Source organism: Hemitrygon akajei, chromosome 23 (genome assembly GCF_048418815.1).
Source record: "Hemitrygon akajei chromosome 23, sHemAka1.3, whole genome shotgun sequence".
Taxonomy (NCBI): Eukaryota; Metazoa; Chordata; class Chondrichthyes; order Myliobatiformes; family Dasyatidae; genus Hemitrygon; species Hemitrygon akajei.
This window is the reverse complement of record NC_133146.1, coordinates 55784380-55806441: the sequence shown is the minus strand read 5'-3', so window position 1 is coordinate 55806441 and position 22062 is coordinate 55784380. Positions and strand designations below refer to the sequence as shown.

The 22062-nt window shown below is 40.0% G+C and overlaps 1 protein-coding gene across 4 annotated transcripts in view; it reads right to left on the bottom strand.

Annotated features, from left to right (window-relative positions):
* Positions 1-4238: 4238 nt before the first annotated feature.
* Positions 4239-22062, bottom strand: part of plpp4 (phospholipid phosphatase 4) — a 353247-nt gene continuing 335423 nt past the window's right edge. For 2 of the 4 annotated variants that reach the window (XM_073027697.1, XM_073027698.1), the window contains one exon: positions 4239-5055. In XM_073027697.1, coding sequence (XP_072883798.1) covers positions 4856-5055 — 200 coding nt within the window. In that variant the 3' untranslated portion in view covers positions 4239-4855. The remainder of the gene's footprint in view (positions 5056-22062) is intronic. The other 2 variants (XM_073027699.1, XM_073027700.1) reach the window with 2 other exon arrangements.

Sequence of the window (22062 nt, the reverse complement as noted above, 5' to 3'; positions counted from 1 at the left end):
GTGCTTTCAAGCTGGGTGGTCTTGAGAAACCCAATACAGACCATCTACATTCACTCCACAGAGGTGACCCTGGCACTTTAATTCACCATCCAATTGCTCCCAAACAAATCTGTCGGAGACTTTGTACACTGTTCCAATAAAGCCCACTCAAGCTTGATGAACAGCACCTGTTTGGACATGGAGCCTTTGGAATTCAAATATTTGGTTAACTGACTTTACCTAGTTATATCAGAACTGAGCATAAATCTGTCAAGTTTGTTGATGTGGTAAATCTGCTGTGAATCAGTGTACTGATTTTGTATGATTTTTTAAAAAATTGCTTACTGAGAGCTTCTTCCAGCTGCATTGTCATTTATTTAAGGTTCAATTTTCCAGCCTATGTGTCAAATTTAAGAGCCAGAGGGCTTAGAATCCTAATTAATTTATTCTAAAACCAATGTGATTAACCCACTTAATGCATTAATATGAATAAATTAATAAGGCTTTATGTTAACACACAGAAAATGCTGGAGGAACCCATCTATTCAGGCAGCATCAATTGCAAGGAAAGGTTTTGGCCTGAAATGTCAACTCTTTATTCCTCTCTATGGATGTTGCTTGACCTGCTGAGTTCCTCCAGTGTTTTGTGTATATTGCTCTTGATTTCCAACATCTGCAGAGTCTGTGGTTATTACTTTATGTATTAATGTGCACATTTAAATAGCAGGTATGTTAAGGGTTAGGGTTAGGATGGAAGATTGTGAGTGACACAGTAACTTTGTTTCTTTCTATGGATGCTACCTGTTGTGTTTGCAGTAGTTTTTGCTGTTATTTCAGATGTTTACTATCCAAAGCATTTTGGTTTTAATTTGCATCTGTTTATGAGATGCATTATTTTTCTTGGATTTGTATGGTCAATCCAAATATTGTGGAAATGACTTTGTTTTGGACTTACTTTCAAGAGAAGTTTGACCTGTATCTACCTAATCAATTCCCTTCACATTTCAATTAACTGCTCATTTTCAGCAGAAAGTTATATAAATTTACCCAATCTCAGTCCATAGCTCATTTTCCCAAATAGTTTATCCTGCTCTTTTATTATTCAGCTTTCTAGCTAGTCTTAAGAAACTAAATCCAAATTCTATTGAACATCGCCTTTTAAGAGTTTTATACATTTTAGTAATACTTCCTCATGTCTTTTTTTTTATGCCATGAATATTAAGCAAGGAATCCATGAAACCCAGGTTGGAACCCGTAGTATAAATGATCAGTATAGTTTATTGTTGAACATATTAGGCAAGTCCATGTAGTTAATCTTCTGAGTAATTTATTACAAGTATTTTTTATTTTAAAGTATAATTCTTCTGATTTCAGTGTTGAATGCTGGTTTAAGTTTAAGAAGAGTATCTTTGCACCATATCTCATGAATTAGCTTTACAGAACTTGATGGTGTACAAGTGTGAGATTTATTGGGAGGAAATAGTAATTTAGATGAGTCAGACCATATTACATTCAAAAGGCAACATGGTTGTACTGGGTTAAGCACCCTAGGAGTCTGTCAAGTTTGAACCCAGGATTGTGCTGAGACTTTAGAGACAGCTGTGGTAAGGTCAGAAATGACCCTGTTTCTAATTGGGTCAATAGGCAGCAAGCATTCAGGGAAGAGCATACTGAGCTCCCGGAATCCCCTGAAGAGTATTTGATGGACCTTTTCAAGAAGTATATTTGTATGCAACATCTTCCCGACCACTAAGGTCAGACTAACTGGCTTATAGTTTCCTTTCTTCTGCCTCTTGTCCTTCTTGAAGAGGGGAGTGACATTTGCAATTTTTCAGTCTAAAGGAACCATTCCAGAATCTAGTGATTCTTGAACGATCATTACTAATGCCTCCATGGTCTCTTCAGTCAACTCTTTCAGAACTCTGGGGTGTACACCATCTGGTCCAGGTGATTTACCTACCTTTGGACCTTGCATTTTACCAAGAACCCTCTCTCTAGTTCTGGTAACTTCACACACTTCATGCCCTCTGACACCTGGAATTTTCATCATACTGCTAGCGTCTTTCACAGGGAAGGCATGCAAAATACTTGCAACACACACAAAATGCTGGTGGAACGCAGCAGGCCAGGCAGCGTCTATAGGGAGTACAGCTGACGTTTCGGGCTGAGACCCTTTGTCAAGACATTCCTGCTGCGTTCCACCAGCATTTTGTGTGTGGTGCTTGAATTTCCAGCATCTGCAGATTTCCTTGTGTTTGTGATGCAAAATACTTACTCAGTTTGTCTACCATTTTGTTGTCCCCCATTAGTGCTTCTCCAGCATCATTTTCCAGCAGTCTGATATTCACTCTTGCCTCTCTTTTCACTTTATATATCTGAAGAAACTTTTGCTGTCCTTTCATATTCCATCTTTACCTTAATGACTTTTTTTTCAGTTGTCTTCAGTTGGCTTTTAAGTTTCCCAATCTTCTAACTTCCCACTTATTTTTTGCTCTATTGTATGCCCTCTCTTTGGCTTTTAAGTTCGCTCTGACTTCTCTTGTTAGCCATGGTTGTGTCATCTTCCCTTTAGAATACGACTTCCTCTTTGGGATGTATATATCCTGTGCCTTCAGAATTGATTCCAGAAATTCCAGCCATTACTGGTCTATCATCCCTGCCATTGTTCTTTTCCAGTCAATTCTGGCCAACTCCTGTCTCATGTTTCTGTAATTTGTTTATTCCACTGTAATACAGACACATCTGACATTAGATTCTCTTCAAATTTATAGTGAATTCGATCATATTATGATCACTAGTCCCTAAGGGTCCTTTTACCGTAAGCTCTCTAATCAATTCTAGTTCATTGTGCAACACCCAATCCAGAATAGCTGATCTCATGAGCTCAACCATGAGCTGCTCTAAAAAGCCATCTAATAAGCACCCTAGAAATTCCCCCTCTTGAAATCCAGCACCAACCTGATTTTCCCAATCTCTGTGCATATTGAAGTCCCCATGACTATTGTAATATTGCCCTTTTGGCATGCATTTTTTTTTAGCTCCCTTTGTAATTTGTAGGCCACATCCTTACTACTGCTTGGGGATCTGTATACAACTCACAGCAGTGTTTTTTTTTACCCTTGCAGTTCCTTAGCTCTATCCACAATTATTCAACACCTTCTGATCCTATGTCACTTCTTTCTAATGATTTGATTTCACATTTTGTCAACAGCGCAACACCGCCCCCTCTACTTCCTTTGATTAAAATGTATATCCTTGGACATTAAGCACCCAGTATAATCTTTCAGCCATGATTCAGACCTTGGTCTTAATTGGGTCAATAAGCAGTAAGCATTCAGACTCCTCTTTGGGAAGAGCATACTGAGCTCCTGGAATCCATGGAAGAGTACTTTGATATGGACCTTTTCAAGAAGGATATTTGTATCCAAACAGGAAAAAAAAAACCTTTATTTCTATCTCTAGATCTTCATTCTGTCTGTCTTGAGTTTGAACCTGTGCATTGGGAGGAATACAATCTGGAAACAACCTGAAATTCACTCCATTAACATTGTCCTTGATGTTTGCATTCCAAAATTTAGACCTCATTTATTTTCTGATTTACAAATCCTTAAACCTCTGTTTCTCCCTCCTCTCCTGTATCTGTTAACTGAGGGGCAGAAAACAAAGGGAACAAGTGTAAACACTGGGGCTCTATTTTTTTTTAGCATCAAAGCAAAAATGTGACCACTGTAAATATGATTAGAAAAGAACATAAAAATTGCAGTTTGCAAAAAGAGAAGCAATGCTTGGGAGATTATCTTCTAAACAATGGCAGTGATCTGGAAGTGTGGGGAAAAAAATTAAAGGTGCTGGAAAAGCGTTGTTCGTTCGTTATAGATCTTGTCATGTGATGTGGGTGATCTTTCTAGGACCATAATTGTCTTTGGCAATTTTTTTCTCCAGAAGTGGAAAGGATTAGACTAGTGATTAAAATGTAATTGAATTTGATATTTGACAGTGGCAAGAAGGAACGAATATGACAGATTTAGAAAAACTGATGACCGATCAAATAAGCAAAATAATTTGGACTGTACCAGTTCAAAGAATATGTTTTCAAATTGAATATATTATCATATATTATAGTGGATGGTCAATCCCAGAACCAAGACCAAAATAGTTTAAGGGTAAACTTTGCTGAGTTCAAAAGGTAACAATCTAAGGAATAGCTCACTGGTACAAAGCAATTACATAAAGCATGAACACATCAAATATTAAATCAAATATTTAATACTATGGCTTAATAAAACATCCAATACAAAAGCATATTTTAATAATTTCAATTTTAATGAATAATGTCACATAAGTTGAGCCTAGAAAAATGAAATTTCAATACATTTATTCAAATCTTCCTTGAATGTCATTCCTTGGCATTGAAAATTACATCCTCACTGCAACCTGTATAATTGTTTCACAATATTAATTTCACAGCATTCATCAGAGTTTTTAATTACATATTAATCAAAAATTTATCCATGATCTTTTCATACTGTCATATAATTGTCTCTCAGTATTTTGCAAATGATGTTACTGTTGCTTTAGTTTTGCATTATAATTAATTTTCATTTAAATTTTTTTAAAATTTCTTGTGTATTTAAAGGACATTGCCATTTATATTATGTTCAGTGTCTGTGACTGTTTTAAAATGAAATTCTTTTCTCAGATGACATCAGTATATGCCATCACTTTGAAAGCAAAATAATTTGTTAATCATTTTGCTTTCCATAGGACACGTGGACAAAAGTACACAAGAATGTCATGGAATGAATTTTATGTAGATTTTGTTTTGAATTATATGGAATGTATGAAGGGGTAATTGTCCATGAACAAAGTGTGCTTGTCATACGGGACCTTCGTTTATTCCCTCTAAAGCCAGGCTGGTAGCTTTCTCTGGAGTGGACGCTTCTTCCTGATCAGCCGACACCTGAACCGCAAGACAGATGTGCGGTTTGTGGCATTCGGTGTGACACAGTGATGGATAATGTTGTCTGTAGGCAAGGTAGGCAAAGATTATGCCAATCAAGGCACCGACCAGTGCATCTGCAAAATGAAGGAAAAACATTTTCTAAAGCCAAGTTCAGAATGGATGAAAAAGCCACAGAAAAGCAAAATGAAAATCAAAAATCCTTATCATCTGACCCGTTAGGCACGCTCCACAGCAATAGCTTAAGATTCAAAGTAAATTTATTATCAAAGTATGTACACAACCGCGAGATTCATTTTCCCACAGACAGCCATGAAGCAAGAAAAGCCCTGAAATCCGTTCAAAGAAAAACACAAAACCCCCAACCCAACGCACGAAAAAAACTAATCACACAAGTGGGGAAAAAAGGAATAACAAACACAATATAAAATGCAAAATCAAAAGAGTCTAGGCATATTCAGTTCAGCTCAATCCATTTGATACTACTTCCGTCATTCATTAGGTACAGGCTGCCCCAATCAAAACAGCCAAGACAGCAACACAAAAAAAGGAGAAACCAGGAACTAGAAACACATCATATGTATACCACAAAGTCCAATCCACAAACTGCAATGATTAAACCTTCCCCAAAGCCCAGGATTCCAGCACAATCCTCCAAAAGCAATGAGTGATTACATAGGCAAAAAGCATCATCTGTTTCATCTAATACATAAAAACATTTGGTCTCAGCCTTTGTTCTACCCTCCCGCACTTTCGCTATTTCTGACAATTAACTTGTTTTCTCTCATTCCAAGTTCTGACAAAGAGTCATGGATCTGAAACATTATCTGTTTCCCTGCCGCATGCTGCCTGACCTGTTGATTTGTGTTCTGTGTGTCCTGTTTTTTCCTAATCACAGGAATAGGCCAGTGTATCAGGTATGGTTCATTCACAGAGGAACAATTCTTGTGATGTTCAAAAATTTTGCAGTGATTTTAAAACAAAGCATGCTATTAAGCACTTTAACAATAATTAAATGCTCAAAAATAATAAAACAAATAAGTAGAAGCATTCTCAAATCTCGATAAAGGCCAGTTACCTGTAACTCAGGCAGGAGTTAATTCTAGCCACAACCAATCTCTCCGAGCACTTCATTCTTGCTCAGAGTCTCAGTTACTTGTGTAATTAACAAATGCAAGTAGCTTTTCTTTTGAGTCTTGGACAGCTCCACCAAATTTCCCCTCAACCTCCTTTGCTCCAGGTAACCAATCTGACTTCTCCCAGCTCTCTCATAATTAAAATGCCTCAACCCTGGAATCATTTTGATAAATCGCTGCACCCTCACAAGCGCCTCTACATCTTTCTGAATCTGTCGAGTTTGATTTTGGTTTAATATACTGGTTGAGTGTGCCTTTAGCAAAACACTCATCCTTGCATAGGAATTAAAGTTTGCATTCAAGTCCCGATGAAGGATCAACTCCCATCCACATATGGTGCCTGAGCTCCTCCAGCACATTGTGTGTATTGCACTAGCTTTCTAGCATCTGCAGTCCCTCTTGTGCATTGTGAACCATTAACAGATAAAAGTCATTGATAATTAAAATGTCAGGAGAAGCTCACTGAGGAGGCTGTGGACAAATCTGGTGGCCAGTGCTTTAACTGTAGACATCTTGTCAGAAAAAAAACATCTGGGCATGAATAAGCTGTTGATAGTTGATTTAAAAACTATAAAAGCTACTTGGATATTGCTTCGAATGATGAGTTCCCAACCTGGGGTGCGTGGACCCCTTGATTAATGGTAAGGGTCCATGACATAAAAAGGTTGGGAACCCCTGAGTTAAAGAGATACTTATCCTATAGAGGGGTTCCCCATCTAGGGTCCATGGACCGCTCGATTAATGGTAGGGGTCTATGACATAAAAAATGTTGGGAACCCCAGCCCTATATGGTCATTGATGCCAAGGCAAAACACACAAAATGCTGGAAGAATGCAGCAGGTCAAGCAATGTCTATGGAAAAGAATAAAGAGCCGGTATTTTGGGTTGAAACCTTTCATCAAGAGCTGATGCCTTCAGTCTTGGCCTGAGATGTCAGCTCTTTATTCCCAGCATCTGCAGAATCTCTCATATTATGATTATGGGGCTAAGAGGAGCATCTCAGAAACTAAATTGTTGAGAGACTTTCTGGCCAATATGTTCATGATTCACTGTCAATATTTATACCAGAAATGAATCAAGCTTTCTCAAGTAAATTCAAAGGCAACACGAGTGAATCTGCAGATGCTGGAAATAAATAAAAACACAAAATGCTGGCAGAACTCAGCAGGCCAGACAGCATCTATGGGAGGAGGTAGTGACGACGTTTTGGGCCGAAACCCTTCATCAGGAGTGAAGAGGGTTCACTTCATCCCCTTGACTCTCCTGATGAAGGGTTTCAGCCCGAAACGTCGTCACTACCTCCTCTCATAGATGCTGTCTGGCCTGCTGAGTTCTGCCAGCATTTTGTGTTTTTATTTCTCAAGTAAATACTTTTTTTAAAGAAAGAATCTGGTTATATAAAAATTAAATTCCTATTCTGTTGATGCAGTTATTTTTTTCCACTGCAGCTGATATGCTATTATGCAGCAGACTTGCACTAGGAAAAACTACTGAGTGAATCACATATGCTGAGTGGCCACTTTATTAGGTATACTTGTGCACCTACTTGTTAAAGTAATATCTAATCAGCTAATCACATGGCAGCAGCTCAATGCATAAAAGCATACAGACATGGTCAAAAGGTTCAGATGTTGTTTAGAATGGGGAAGAAATGTAATCTAAGTGATGTTAACTGTGATTGTAGGTGCCAGATGGGGTGGTTTGAATATCTCAGAAACTGCTGATCTGCTGGGATTTTCACACTACAGTCTAGAGTTTACAGAGAATAGTGCGAAAAACAAAAAAACATCCAGTGAGCAGCAATTTTGTGGGTGAAAATGCTTTCTTAATGAGAGAGGTCTGAAGAAAATAGCCAGGCAGGTTCAAGCTGACAGGAAGGTGACAGTAACTCAAATAACCACGCGTTATAACGGTGGTGTGCAGAAGAGCATCTCTGAACACACAACATATCGAACATTGAAGTGGATGGGCTACAGCAGCAGAAGACCATGAACATATACTCGGTGTCCCATAGAACACTTCTATTTAATATGCACCGGTGACTGAATTTACAATATGTTATTTATTTAATATTTTTTTTATGAATTTGAACATCCTTGACAATTATTTAAATATATTCAAACTATATTTCTGGGATTTTGTTTTGGGCTTTTCCCAGCAATGCCAGGCCACAAATTGGCCAGCATATTAAATATTAAACATTAGAAACTTTAGCTCCTTTTCCCTCGAAGTTGCATGGGTGCACAGCACGCAGTAACTGAAATGCTCCTGTGCACATAGCCTTTGCTGTTCCACAGCTGGAATAAAGGTAGATCAGAAAAAAGTTTACAACATGTGAAAGATATTCTTTGTTGTACTGTATTTCATTATACCCTTCAGATAAGCAATAAAGTCAACTGTATGTGATTTTACAATTTTCATTCTAAACATTCATAATATGCACCATGCAAAAAAATCATTTAAAGTGCTGTGCAGTTTTCAGGCCGTGTGAAAATTTCCTGCTCCGAGCAATGGTTGGTCTGTGCAGCTGTTACGAACAGAGGGAATGTTGATGGAGAGCATTAGTAGATTTCATCAAGCTCTCTTCCTTCAGGAAATTAATTCCATGCAACAGGTTGGGTTCCTTAAGAGCTTGAGCTATAATTCTCTGGCTGAGTCTTTAGTGCAGTGCTAGGGCAAAGAAAATAAAAGAAGTGACAGTGCAAAGTGGTAATTTATTTTCTCATCTCTTCCTTGTCTGTGGAAAGAAAGGACAAAGAAATGTGTGGGCAGAGTTCTTGCATACATTAAAGGAGGTTAAAAGCGAAGATCTTACTTTTTTTTTAATTATGCATCATTCATTAATTTTTAATGAACGTTGATTTCCAGCAGTTCCATTTTGCAGCATTTTATACAAGTGTCGTTCCTACGCTGAACTGTTCTAAATGAGATGTCTATTTGAGCACTCAAATTGCCTCAGCATCGAAGGCAAAGTGCTAAGTGTTGCAACATGGGATTAATAAGGATGGGTGTCCACTGGTTGGCAGCAGGTGTGGTTGACTAAATGTTGTGCCACTCCGAGTTGAAGGCATGCATATCTCGGCTCATTCCAAGTAAGCCCAAGGATGCAGGAAGAATGCAGACAGAATATTGCTGCAGTTAACTAAAAGAGAATGACCTTATCAAGATGACAGCTTATTTTCTGGAAAGCAGCTTACAGCAGGTGGGACAGTCATTTCTCAGCAGCTATTTTCAGAGGTAGGAGGGAATGGAATCTTTCAGAAGTGTATCTTGACAGCTTTGGGATTGCCAGGTTTTGATTAATGCTCCAAATACATCAATAAATAAGGACACTTTCTAGTTCCTTGTTTGAAAGTAATTAATCTTGCCTTAGAGTGGTCCTATGTAACATTAAAATACATTTAATGGCCGCTTTATTGGGTACACCTGAACACCTGCTCATTAACACAAGTAACTTCAGTCAATCATGTAACAGCAACTCAATGCATAAAAGCATACAGACATGGTTACAAGCAGGGGTTCCCAATCTTTTTTTATGTCGTACTCCCCTACCATTAAATGAAGGGTCCATGGACCTCAATTTGGGAACCCCTGGTTAAGAGGTTCAGTTGTAGTTCAAATCAGATATCAGAATAGGGAAGAAATGACTGTTGGTACCATACAGGGTGGTTTGAATTTCTCAGAAACTGCTGATCTCCTGGGATTTTTACGCACAGCATTCTCTAGTATAGAGTTTACTGAGAATGGTGCAAGAAAAAACACCCAGTGAACAGCACGTCTGTGGCTGAAAATGCCTTGTTAGTGAGAGGTCAGAGGTGAATGGCCAGACTGGTTCAAGCTGACAGTGTTGTGTATTTAATACTTGAGTAAATACACTGTTTGATTTAGCATTCTGTGGTATTTACACAATTCATTACGAATTATATGTAAAATTATGTGATTGGCATATGTCACCAGGCCACCATGCCATACGTACACACTTCGCTAGAAGTAAAACAAAACTAAGATTCACATCTCCCAGCTCTGTGTTTTTCTTACAATTAATTTTATGGAATTACAAAACATAACAGACAGGAAGATGACAGTAACTCAAGTAACGGCGCGATACAACACTGGTGTGCAGAAGAGTACCTCTGAACTCACAACACGTCAAGCCTTGAAGCAGGGCCACAGCAGCGGAAGACCATGAACATACACCCAGAGGGCCACTTTGGTAGGTACAGGAGGTATGTATTAAAATGGCCACTGTGTGTACTGCAGGTGTTGGAAATCTTAAATGCAATGATAAAATGCTGAAAAATACCATCAAAGTGCATTTTTGAGGAGAGATAAAGAGTTTAAGTTTACCGCCATTTAACAGTTTGATTCTAATGAAACTTAGTGAATTTTTATTTGAAGTTATGAAACATTCTGTAATTTAAAAATGTACAGAGGATTTTATTTTTCTATCAGCTTAGCATGGGTTATCTTTAAAATCATAATTGTTGCAACATCCAATTCATTCAGCAGACTTACAAAATCTACATCTGTCATTAGTGATCCCAAACTTCAGCAAAGTGGTGTGTAATCATCTCTATATAGACCAAGGAAGATTAAAAAGTTATGAATTCTAGTACAAACATTAATGTGCCATTTTATATAAAAAAATAAATAGGTTTGTAGTAAAAATCTTAACCTGCTTATTTAATTGTGCATCCTGCGAGGCAGGCTGCCTGTGTGCCCATGTATAGGGTCATCAGCAATAACTGGGCAATGTTGAGAGATGGGTGTTTATAATGAATTTGCAGTCTTAGAGTTACAGAGTATACAGCCTGGCCCAACTTGTCACGTCCACCAAGATTCTCATCTAAGTTAGTCCCTTTAGTGTGGAAGGGTTTGATTTTACACAAGGAGTTATTTTGATCAATATTCTCAGAACTTACTTTAATTTTTGTTCTAGTGTTTCCATGTTCTCTTTGCCTAAATAAATGGAGTGAGTATTTTCAGCTTCATATACTAATCAAAGTATAGCTGGAATGTAAGAAAGCCACGGGGAATGATGAAGGCATTATGTTGCTGCTCGGTGTACTGTTCAATACAACATCGCAGCATCTGGCTTCTTTCTCGAATACATGGAATGGGCTGACACATTGTACAGGCTGAATAGATTCTGCACAGTTCCGACTCAGAGTCGGGGGCTAATTTCTTCAAATGCCCTGTTTTGATTTACTGCTCATTGCTGGTGATAATTACCATGCATTTGGGGTAGAATCTACTGTTGAACACACCCTTGCACATATCTGTGACAATAGAAATTTCTGTCATTCACTGATCTGAAGTAATAATCTCCTCTCCAAGGCAACTTAATAACAGTTTGTAAAAAGTTTTAACAGAATCAGAATTAGAATCAGAATCAGAATCAGGTTTATTATCACTGGCATGTGTCGTGAAATTTGTTAACTTAGCAGCAGCAGTTCAATGCAATATATAATATAGAAGATAAAAAAATTAAGTAAATTACAGTAAATGTATATTGAATAGGTTAAAAATCATACAAAAACAGAAATAATATATATTAAAAAGTGAGGAAGTGTTCATGGTTCAATGTACATTTAGGAATCGGATGGCAGAGGGGACGAAGCTGTTCCTGAATTGTTGAGTGTGTGCCTTCAGGCTTCTGTACCTCCTACCTGATATTAACAGTGAGAAAAGGGCATCCCCTGGGTGCTGGAGGTCCTTAATAATGGACGCTGCCTTTCTGAGAGACTGCTCCCTGAAAATGTGTCTGGGTACTTTGTAGGCTGGTACCCAAGATGGAGCTGACTAGATTTTACAACCTTCTGCAGATTCTTCCGGTCCTGTGCAGTAAACCACAACCCCCCCCCCCCCCCCCACCATACCAGACAGTCTAGCAGCTTGTCATAATGCTCTCCATGGTATATCTATAGAAGTTTTTGAGTGTTCTTGTTGACATACAAAATTTCTTCAAACTCCTAATAAAGTTTAGTTGCTGTCTTGCCTTCTTTATAGCTGCATCGATATGTTGGGACCAGCTTAGATCCTCAGAGATCTTAACACCCAGGAACTTGAAACTCCTCACTCTCTCCACTTCTGATCCCTCTATAATGATTGGTATGTGTTCCTTTGTCTTACCCTTCCTGAAGTCCACAATCAGCTCTTTCATCTTACTGATGTTGAGTGCAAGGTTGTTGCTGTGACACCACTCTACTAGTTGGTATATCTTGCTCCTGTACGCTCTCTCGTCTCCATCTGAGATTCTACCAACAATGGTTGTATCAGCAGCAAATTTATAGATGGTATTTGAGCTATGCTTAGCCACACATTCATGGGTTTAGAGAGAGTAGAGCAGTGGGCTAAGCACACCCCCCTGAGGTGCACCAGTGTTGATAATCAGACTGAATCTTTCTAGGAAATATCGGTAGTTTTGCAAGTTTGGGACTTGATAAATGCATATTTGAATGTAGAAGTCCTAAATTAGTTAAAGAATTCATTCAGAGACTGGATCAATATATCCCACTACTGTTGGAGCAAGACCCTGCTGAAACTGCCTGGCATTTACACTGGGAGATCTACAGTAATTTTGGGTATGTCTTTCACAGATTGAACAAACTGAGCTGTGAAACCTTCTGCCAATGGGGCAGCACAATTGCAGCAGTTAGCATAGCACTATTACAGCACCAGTGACCCAGGTTCAATTCCTGCTGCTGCCTGTAAGGAGTTTGTACGTTCTCCCTGTGACCACATGGATTTCCTCCAGGTGTTCCAGTTTCCTCCCACTGTCCAAAGACTTATGGGTTAGTAAGCTAATTGGTCACATGGGTGTAATTGGGTGGTGGGGACATTTTGGGCCAGAGAGCCTGTTATCCTGCTGAATCTCTAAATAAATAAGTTAGGTGAGCAGATTTTTCACTATCCTACATAGCTCTAGAACAGGGGCTCCCAACCTGTTTATGCTATGAATCCCTACCATTAACCAACTTGTCTCTGGTTGGGAACTCCTGCTCTAGAACCACATATGGCCTTAGTCAGTTGAGTTCAAGCACTTTTGACTTCTGACCTAAAATAAGTGCAGGACAGTTGCAGGACTATTGGAACAGTGTGAGAAGGTGGCATCCAGTTGGCAAAACCAAGTGCTTGAATTGCTTCCAAACGTCTTTCAAACAAAACTTAACTGTTTAAGCACAGAGTTTAGTTCCCATAGTTTAATCAGCCTAGCCACTTCCATTTCCCAAGATTCAAGATCACTTATCACCCGGTACGTCAAAATATACAGTGAAATGCCTCGTTTGTATCAACAACCAACGCACCTAAGGATGTGCTGGTGTCAGGCCGCAAGTGCTAACTCCAACTCCTACCCTCCACCTGAGAGGGCAGGCATCCCCCTTCTTTAACCATTCCTCGAAGAAACAACATTCTAGACCATGCAGTGTTCCTGAGTATCGGACTGGAGCATCAGCTGAGGATTTTGCTCTTGTGCTTCCATCTTTTCACATGAGTTTTTCTGATGCAACTGCACTGAAAATAACAGAGCACTCACTGGTCTGAATGTACATTTTGTCTGGTTATGATATTTTCCTTTCATTTTGAGGTTTGAGTGATGAACACATGACAGACATCAAAGATAACAGCAAAGATTGTTTACAAACAATGGCACAGATTTTACAAGCAACATCTTAAAGCTTGCTGTTGGTGATGCTCCAGAGTGGCCTGGTCAGATTTGGTCATTGTAATTGTACACTCAGTAGCTTTGTGTGACGATATATTTGACTCCAGTATGTAGGCTTCATGCAGCTGGGATTACTGAAACTCTATCCTGTTTCATGGTTCTCCGTCTTCTGAATGTAAGCACTCAATTACAATTAAATATTAATGTTGCCTCTAGCCTTGGCATTAGTAAATGAAAGGATAGTTAAAACGACTTAAACCTAGATTAGCGTATTGCGCATCCTCACACTCATAAAATTATTTTTCCAAATCTTTTATTTTCGATCTACATAATGTTGTTCAAATTATGTGGAAGTAAAAGAATGAAATTCAAGGGTGGGATGTCAAAACGATGCAATAGGCTGAAAATTGCTCCAGCAGATCTGTGGTCTTGATATTTCATCCTATTCCTTTATGTGTTTTTTCTGTAAATATGTTAATCATGCCTCATTAAGGATGGCAGAGCATTATAACCAAACTGATGATACAATAATTAATTCTTTTGCAAATGTCTTTTCAGCATTTTAAAAGGCTTTTTTAAAGCCTCATTCTGCTTCTACCTCCTCTAACCTGCTTTATCACACATTGTACACATGACAAAATTGAGTGAGGTATTTGCATTTTGTACGCACAGCTAAGCTTTTAACTGCAACTTTTGATTATGTCCATAAACAAATCCTTAGCAACCTGTGTATACTAGCAATGACGTTGAGTGACCAGGTACTGCTGTTCAAAAGGTGCACCTCCCCTGCACAAAGTGGCATTTATTTGGTATTGGGACAAAGGTATATATCAAAGAAAAGGGGAGATCAGCTTTATTTGTCACAAATCGGCATAGATCGTGCTGGGCAGCCCACGTGTGTCCCAATGCTCCTGGCACCAGTGTTGCATGGCCAAACTCACTAATCCTCACTGTAGGTCCTTGGAATGTGAAAGGAAACTGGAGCACTGAATGAAACCTGTGCGGCCACGGGGGAACGTACAAACTCCTCACAGACAGTGACAGGAGTTGAACCCTGATCTTACAGTTGGCACTGTAATAGCCTGACATTAACCACTGGGCTACCACCATAATCATCATTATTACGTGTCATGACATACGATGTAGGTGATCATGATTAGAATTTATTTTAGAACTTGTTTATTTAAACCCTACATCCATCCCACAACCTGAGGGACTAAAAATCTTTGCGTTATAACTCCGTCACAATGTGAACTTAAAAGTCATGTGAACTTAAAAGACATGTGAACTTAAAAGTCTAATGGCTTGTAGAAAGAAGTTGTCTCGTAGCCTTTAATGTTGCGGTACCGTTTGCCAGACGGAAGCAGCTGAAACAGTTCATGGTTGGGGTGACTGGTGTCCCCGGTGATCTCCCAGGCCTTCTTTCTGCGCCTGCTGCTATAAGTGTCCTCAATGGAGGGAAGTTCACACCCACAGATGCACTGGGCTGTCCGTACCACTCTCTGCAGTGCCCAGCGTTCAAGGTTGGTGCAGTTCCTGTACCAGCTGGTGACACAGCCAGTCAGGATGCTCTCAATGGTGCCCCTGTAGAAGGTATTGAGGATTTGGGGGCCCATGCCAAACTTCTTCAGTCACCTGAGGGGGAAGAGACACTGTTGTGCTTTTCTTGCCACAAAGTTGGTGTGTACAGTCCAGGTGAGATCATGATTCTTGGCAAATTTTTCTACAGAGGTGGTTTGCCATTGCCGACTTCTGGGCAGTGTCTTTACAAGACGAGTGACCCCAGCCATTGTCAATACTCTACAGAGATTGTCTGCCTGGCATAACCAGGACTTATGATATGCACCAGCTGCTCCTAAGACCATCCACCTCCTGCTCCCATAGCTTTACGTGACCCTGATCAAGGGGCTAAGCGGATGCTATACCTTGCCCAAGGGTGACCTGCAGGCTAGCAGAGGGAAGGAGCATCTTACACCTCCTTTGGTAGAGAGGCATCACCCTACCAGCCAATCCTTGCTACCGTGCCACCCTGATAAAGGTTCTTGTACAGGGATTGTCCTTGTTGTTCTGTATTCGATTGGATCATAAAACATAGAAGCAGGACCGGGCCATTCAGTCCTACAATAGTTTCTGGATGTTCTACCCTTATCCTTGATACTTAAAGCCCTACAACAAAAATAGCTAACACCTCCTTCAACATTTTTAATGATTTTGTTTCAACCACTTACAAAGGAAGGAGAGAGATCAAGAGGAGACGGGGGAAATGGGCATTCATGAGTTTAAACTTTTGTTTATAGTTCAAGCAAGAAGATAAGAAATTTGTTGCTGAGTCTGCTGATGTTGGAATCTTGAGCAACAAACAATCTGCTGGAGGAATTAATATGTTGTGTAACAGCTGTGAGAGGGAAGTAATTTCAGGTCAAGACCCTCTATCTGAAAAGAAACTTAATGAAGTGAAATTCATTAAACATGCCTAAAATGTTCCACCGGGTTAGGGAAGCTAACAGAAGTGACCACACTCTTGAGAGATTTTCCCCCTGAAGGAGTGAAAGAAAGAGTGGGGTGGAAAGGTTTAGAATGGAACTGCAACAGCACAAGCAGCTGCAGACGCGTGGAGTGAAAGGCAGGACTGGGGGAGGTCGGATGGAGCAGAGGCCAGAATCAAGTGAGAGAGGAAGGTGGGCATTGCAAAAGAGAAAGCAGGCAGAGGAGGGGGAAAGTCCATGGAGGAGTTTAAATATAAGATGGAAAATGTGGGGTGCAGTGAAGCTAAAAACCAACATGAGCCAGAAAGGACAGAGTTGAGTCTCCCTGGCTGGACAGTATGATATATAACAGTTCAGCTCAGGATCAACTGAGAATGGAGAGCAAAGGCCAAGTCATAAACTTTGAAGTAATTGAATGTGGAGGCGACAACAGCATGCATGAGAAATCATGACTGCTGGAAAGAGAAAGCTGAATGTCATTGGAAGCTGGCTTGGAGTCTGCAAATGTTATCAATAACTTCAGTAACTATGGAATCTCCAAAGCAGATGTCACCATTCAAGTATTATTACATTGTACGCTTAGCTCATTCATATTTAACAATTCCTCATAGCCTTGCTTCATTATTGTTAGAGAAAAAACTTCTGTCTTAAAAGATTCAAGATTGTTTATTGTCATTCTTCAGTAAAGGAAAATGAAATTTATGATTGTTACATTGGATTCAATGCAGCATAAAACACAATAAGCATAAAGAACACAATAAAAAACAATAAATATGAAAATAAAAACAATCCTATAAAACACAATGTACTAGTAGCTGTTATGTACACAGACTGATTGCATGTACATAAAGTGGCACTAGGTGATGTGTATGTAGTGGTAGTGTGGGGTGGTGGGCTGGGTTAATAGATGGAGGTGTTGATCAGCCTGATGGCCTGGGGGAAGTAACTGCTCGAGTCTGGTGGCCTGTGCGTGAATGTTGATGGCAGTGGTACAGACAGTCCATAAGCGGGGTGGGTGGGATCCCTCATGATATTGCTGTCATTACCGATCTTTGTGACATTACAGATCTGGATTGGAAATACAGGGGATAGAATTCTACAAAGTGCCACCATTGCTTGGATGTGCCATTCAATGGCATTTGTGAGCACTGCCAGCTCACTGGCTGCTGCACTGGTACCTGCTCGTTCAGGCATTTGAACTATAATGACCCTCCCCCTCACTGATATAATGGAGTTGCCCACACTTTTGTTTCCTCTGCTTTCTCCCAAAATCCTGGCTGTCTCCCTATCAACTAATTTTAAGGGCCAATTACAAAATGAGTTATAAAAAGGACTCCCACCCCTTCTCCAAATGTTCTTTGGTATACACCTCATCAGGTCGCTCTGCATTTTTCTGTCAAGAACTCTCAACTCTCAATGTATTGAACTAGAGTGTGAGGAATGGTGATGACCTCCTATCTCAACACCACTCCCCAGCTAACAACTATTTTTAATCCAAACGAGAAGAAGCAAGGACTGAACTGAACCATACAAGTAGGAACTCTGTAAGTGTTTGATGTCCTTCTCCATGGCTAATATTTATAAGTTCTTTTGCTCTCTTTTGGCACTTAGTTTTTGCTCAGAAATAGGACAGCTGGAATGGTCAAAGCTTGAATAATTTGTTCCAGTTTGTTCCCCAGTCTTCTTAAAAATAGGAATGACATCACATAGGCATTGGTTGAACTTCATGCCAAATACAAATTCAAAGTTCAAAGTAAATTTATTATCTAAGTACATGTACGTCTCCATAATAAAACCCTGAGATACTCAGCAAATACAAAGAAGCAAAAAAACTTTAGCAAAATAATAATAATAATAATAATAAATAAGCAAAAAATACTGAGAATATGTGATGAACAGTCCTTGAAAATGGAGGTCTATAGGTTGTGGCAACACACACAAAATGCTGGTGGAACGAGGCCAGGCAACATCTATAGGGAGAAGCACTGTCGACGTTTCGGGCCGAGACCCTTTGTCAGGACTGAAACATCGACAGCGCTTCTCCCTATAGATACTGCCTGGCCTGCTGCGTTCCACCAGCATTTTGTGTGTGCTGTTTGAATTTCCAGCATCTGCAGATTTCCTCGTGTTTGTCTATAGGTTGTGGAAAAGTTTAGCCCTGGGGTGAGTGAAGTTAACCCCACTAGTTCAAACGCCTAATGGTTGATGTCCCTGAACCTGGTGGTGTGAGTCCTGAAGCTCCAGTACCTTCTTCCTGATTGCAGCAGTGAGAAGACAGCATGTTCTGGATGGTGGGGCGCCCCTGATGATGGATACTGTTTTGCTGTGACAATGCTCTAGGTAGATGTGCTCAGCGGTGGGGAGGGCTTTACCCGCGATGAACTGGACCATATCCACAACTGTTTGTAGGCTTCTCTATTCAAGGGCATTGGTGATTCCATATCAGGCCATGATGCAACCAGCCAATATACTCTCCACCACACATCTGTGGAAATTTGTCAAGGTCTTAGATGACATTGCAAATCATCATCAGAGACCCCTCCATCTAGGACGTGCCGAACCTTTGCAAACTTCTAAGAAAGTAGAGGTGTTGCTGTGCTTTCTTTGTAATGGCACTTATGTGCTGGATACAACATCCAGATTGGATTCACATGAATGGGCCGTATTGCCTGATTATGTACCTACTGTATGTCTTACAAAGCTGATATCATCTTAGCAAGCAGACAATGGGAAACCTCAGGGCTATAGCAGACTTCAGGACTATAGGTCCTGAAAATAGTCCTCAATATAGGAAACTGCAAATTCTGTTTGAGTTAAAGTTCTGAAGTGACTTTGTTTCTATCAGTGTAAATTGAAGACATATAGGTTATCAAAGGCGTACAAACAACAAATAGAGTTCATTTCAAATTTTCCAAGCACCATAGTGGGAGTTCACAGTACTGCAGAGAGTTTGGTATTTTCATTTTCATCTGGTGACTTTGACATAAAACTGAAAGATCCTGAGACAGCACCTTGCTGTTAAAAGACTGTGAAACATCAGCTTTTTTTTTCACTTAAAAACATTGTCCTCTTTGAGAATGAGTGCTGTGTCTCCTACCCTGGCTCTACAATAAACTCTCACCATGAATCCATGCACTACTCAATAACCCAACAACTCAGTGCAATATTCTAGGATTCCTTGCTCTCTCACTGCATTGCTCTAATGAAATGACCCGTACAGATAGCATGCAAACCAGAGGGTTTCACTGTATCTCAGGTTCAAGTTTATTGCCATTCACATGTATATCCCCAAACAAAAAAATGTTCCTCTGGATGAAAGGACTTAGATAGAGTGAATGTGGAGAGGATGTTTCCTATAGTAGGGGAGTCTATGACTAGAGGACACCACCTCAGAATAGAGGGATGTTCATTTAGAACGGAGGTGAGGAGGAATTTCTTTAGCCAGTGGTGGTGAATCTGTGGAATTCATTGCCACAGGCAGCTGTGGAGGCCAGGTCATTGGGTGTATGTAAGGTGGAGGTTGGTAGGTTCTTGCTTGGTCAGGGAATGGAAAGTTATGGGGAGGAGGCAGAAAAATGAGGCTGAGAGGGAAAATGGATCAGCCATGATGAAATAGTGGTGTGTTCTCGATGGACTATGTATGGTCATACACTTTGGTGGAAGAAATAAACGGACAGAGTATTATTTAGATGGGAGAGTTCAAAATGCAGAGATGCAAAGAGACTTGGGAGTCCTTGTGTAAGATACCCTAAAGGTTAACCTGCAGGTTGAGATGGTTGTGCAGAAGGCGAATGCAATGTTTGCATTCATTTCTAGAGGTATAGAATATAAGAGCAGGGATGTGATGCTGAGGCTCTATAAGGCACTCGTGAGACCACACTGGGAGTATTGTGTGCAGTTTAGGGCTCCTTATTTTAGAAAGAATATGCTGACATTGGAGAGGGTTCAGAGAAGATTCACGAGAATGATTCCAGGAATGAGAGGGTTACCATTATGAGGAATGTCTGGCAGCTCTTGGGCTGTATTCCCTGGAGTTCAGGAGAATGGGGGGGGGAATCTCATAGAAACATTCCAAATGTTAAAAGGCCTGAACAGATTAGATATGGCAAAGTTATTTCCCATGGTAGGGGATTCTAGGACAAGAGGGCATGACTTCAGGATTGAAGAACGTCCTTTTAGAACTGAGATGTGGAGAAATTACTTTAGTCAGAGGGTGGTAAATCTGTGGAATTTGTTGCCATGAGTGGCTGTGGAGGCCAAGTTATTGGGTGTATTTAAGGCAGAAATAGATAGGTTCTTGATTAGCCAGGGCATCAAAATATGGGGTGAAAGCAGGGGAGTGGGGATAACTGGATGAAGTGGATCAGCCCATGATTGAATGGCTGAGCAGACTTGATGGGACGAATGGCCTACTTCTGCTCCTAAATCTTATTGTCTTATGGACTGAGTGGCCTAATTCTGTTCCTATCTCTAATGGTTTTATGGTCTAAGATGCACAACACAGTACATATAACTCACATACATAACACAAAGTAATATTAACTAGTAAATTTGTGGCACAAGTTAAAAAGTAAAAAATATAACCTTATAACCATATAACAATTACAGCATGGAAACAGGCCATCTCGGCCCTTCTAGTCCGTGCCGAACGCTTACTCTCACCTAGTCCCACCTACCTGCACTCAGCCCATAACCCTCCATTCCTTTCCTGTCCATATACCTATCCAATTTTTTTTTAAATAACAAAATTGAACCTGCCTCTACCACTTCTACTGGAAGCTTGTTCCACACAGCTACCACTCTCTGAGTAAAGAAATTTCCCCTCGTGTTACCCTTAAACTTTTGTCCCCTAACTCTCAACTCATGTCCTCTTGTTTGAATCTCCCCTACTCTCAATGGAAAAAGCCTATCCATGTCAATTCTATCTATCCCCCTCATAATTTTAAATACCTCTATTAAGTCCCCCCTCAACCTTCTACACTCCTAAGAATAAAGACCTAACTTGTTCAACCTTTCCCTGTAACTTAGGTGCTGAAACCCAGGTAACATTCTAGTAAATCTCCTCTGTACTCTAATTTGTTGACATCTTTCCTATAATGCGGTGACCAGAACTGTACACAATACTCCAAATTTGGCCTCACCAATGCCTTGTACAATTTTAACATTACATCCCAACTCCTATACTCAATGCTCTGATTTATAAAGGCCAGCATACCAAAAGCTTTCTTCACCACCCTATCCACATGAGATTCCACCTTCAGGGAACTATGCACCATTATTCCTAGATAACTCTGTTCTACTGCATTCCTCAATGCCCTACCATTTACCATGTATGCCCTATTTTGAATATTCCTACCAAAATGTAGCACCTCAAACTTAACAGCATTAAACTCCATCTGCCATCTTTCAACCCACTCTTCTAACTGGCCTAAATCTCTCTGCAAGCTTTGAAAACCTACTTCATTATCCCCAACGTCACCTATCTTAGTATCATCTGCATACTTACTAATCCAATTTACCACCCCATCATCCAGATCATTAATGTATATGACAAACAACATCAGACCCAGTACAGATCCCTGAGGCACACCACTAGTCACCGGCCTCCAACTTGACAAACAGTTATCCACTGCTACTCTCTGGCATCTTCCATCCAGCCATTGTTGAATCCATTTTACTACTTCAATATTAATACCTAACGATTGAACCTTCTTTACTAACTTTCCGTGTGGAACCTTGTCAAAGGCCTTACTGAAGTCTATATAGACAACATCCACTGCTTTACCCTCGTCAACTTTCCTAGTAACCTCTTCAAAAAATTCAATAAGATTTGTC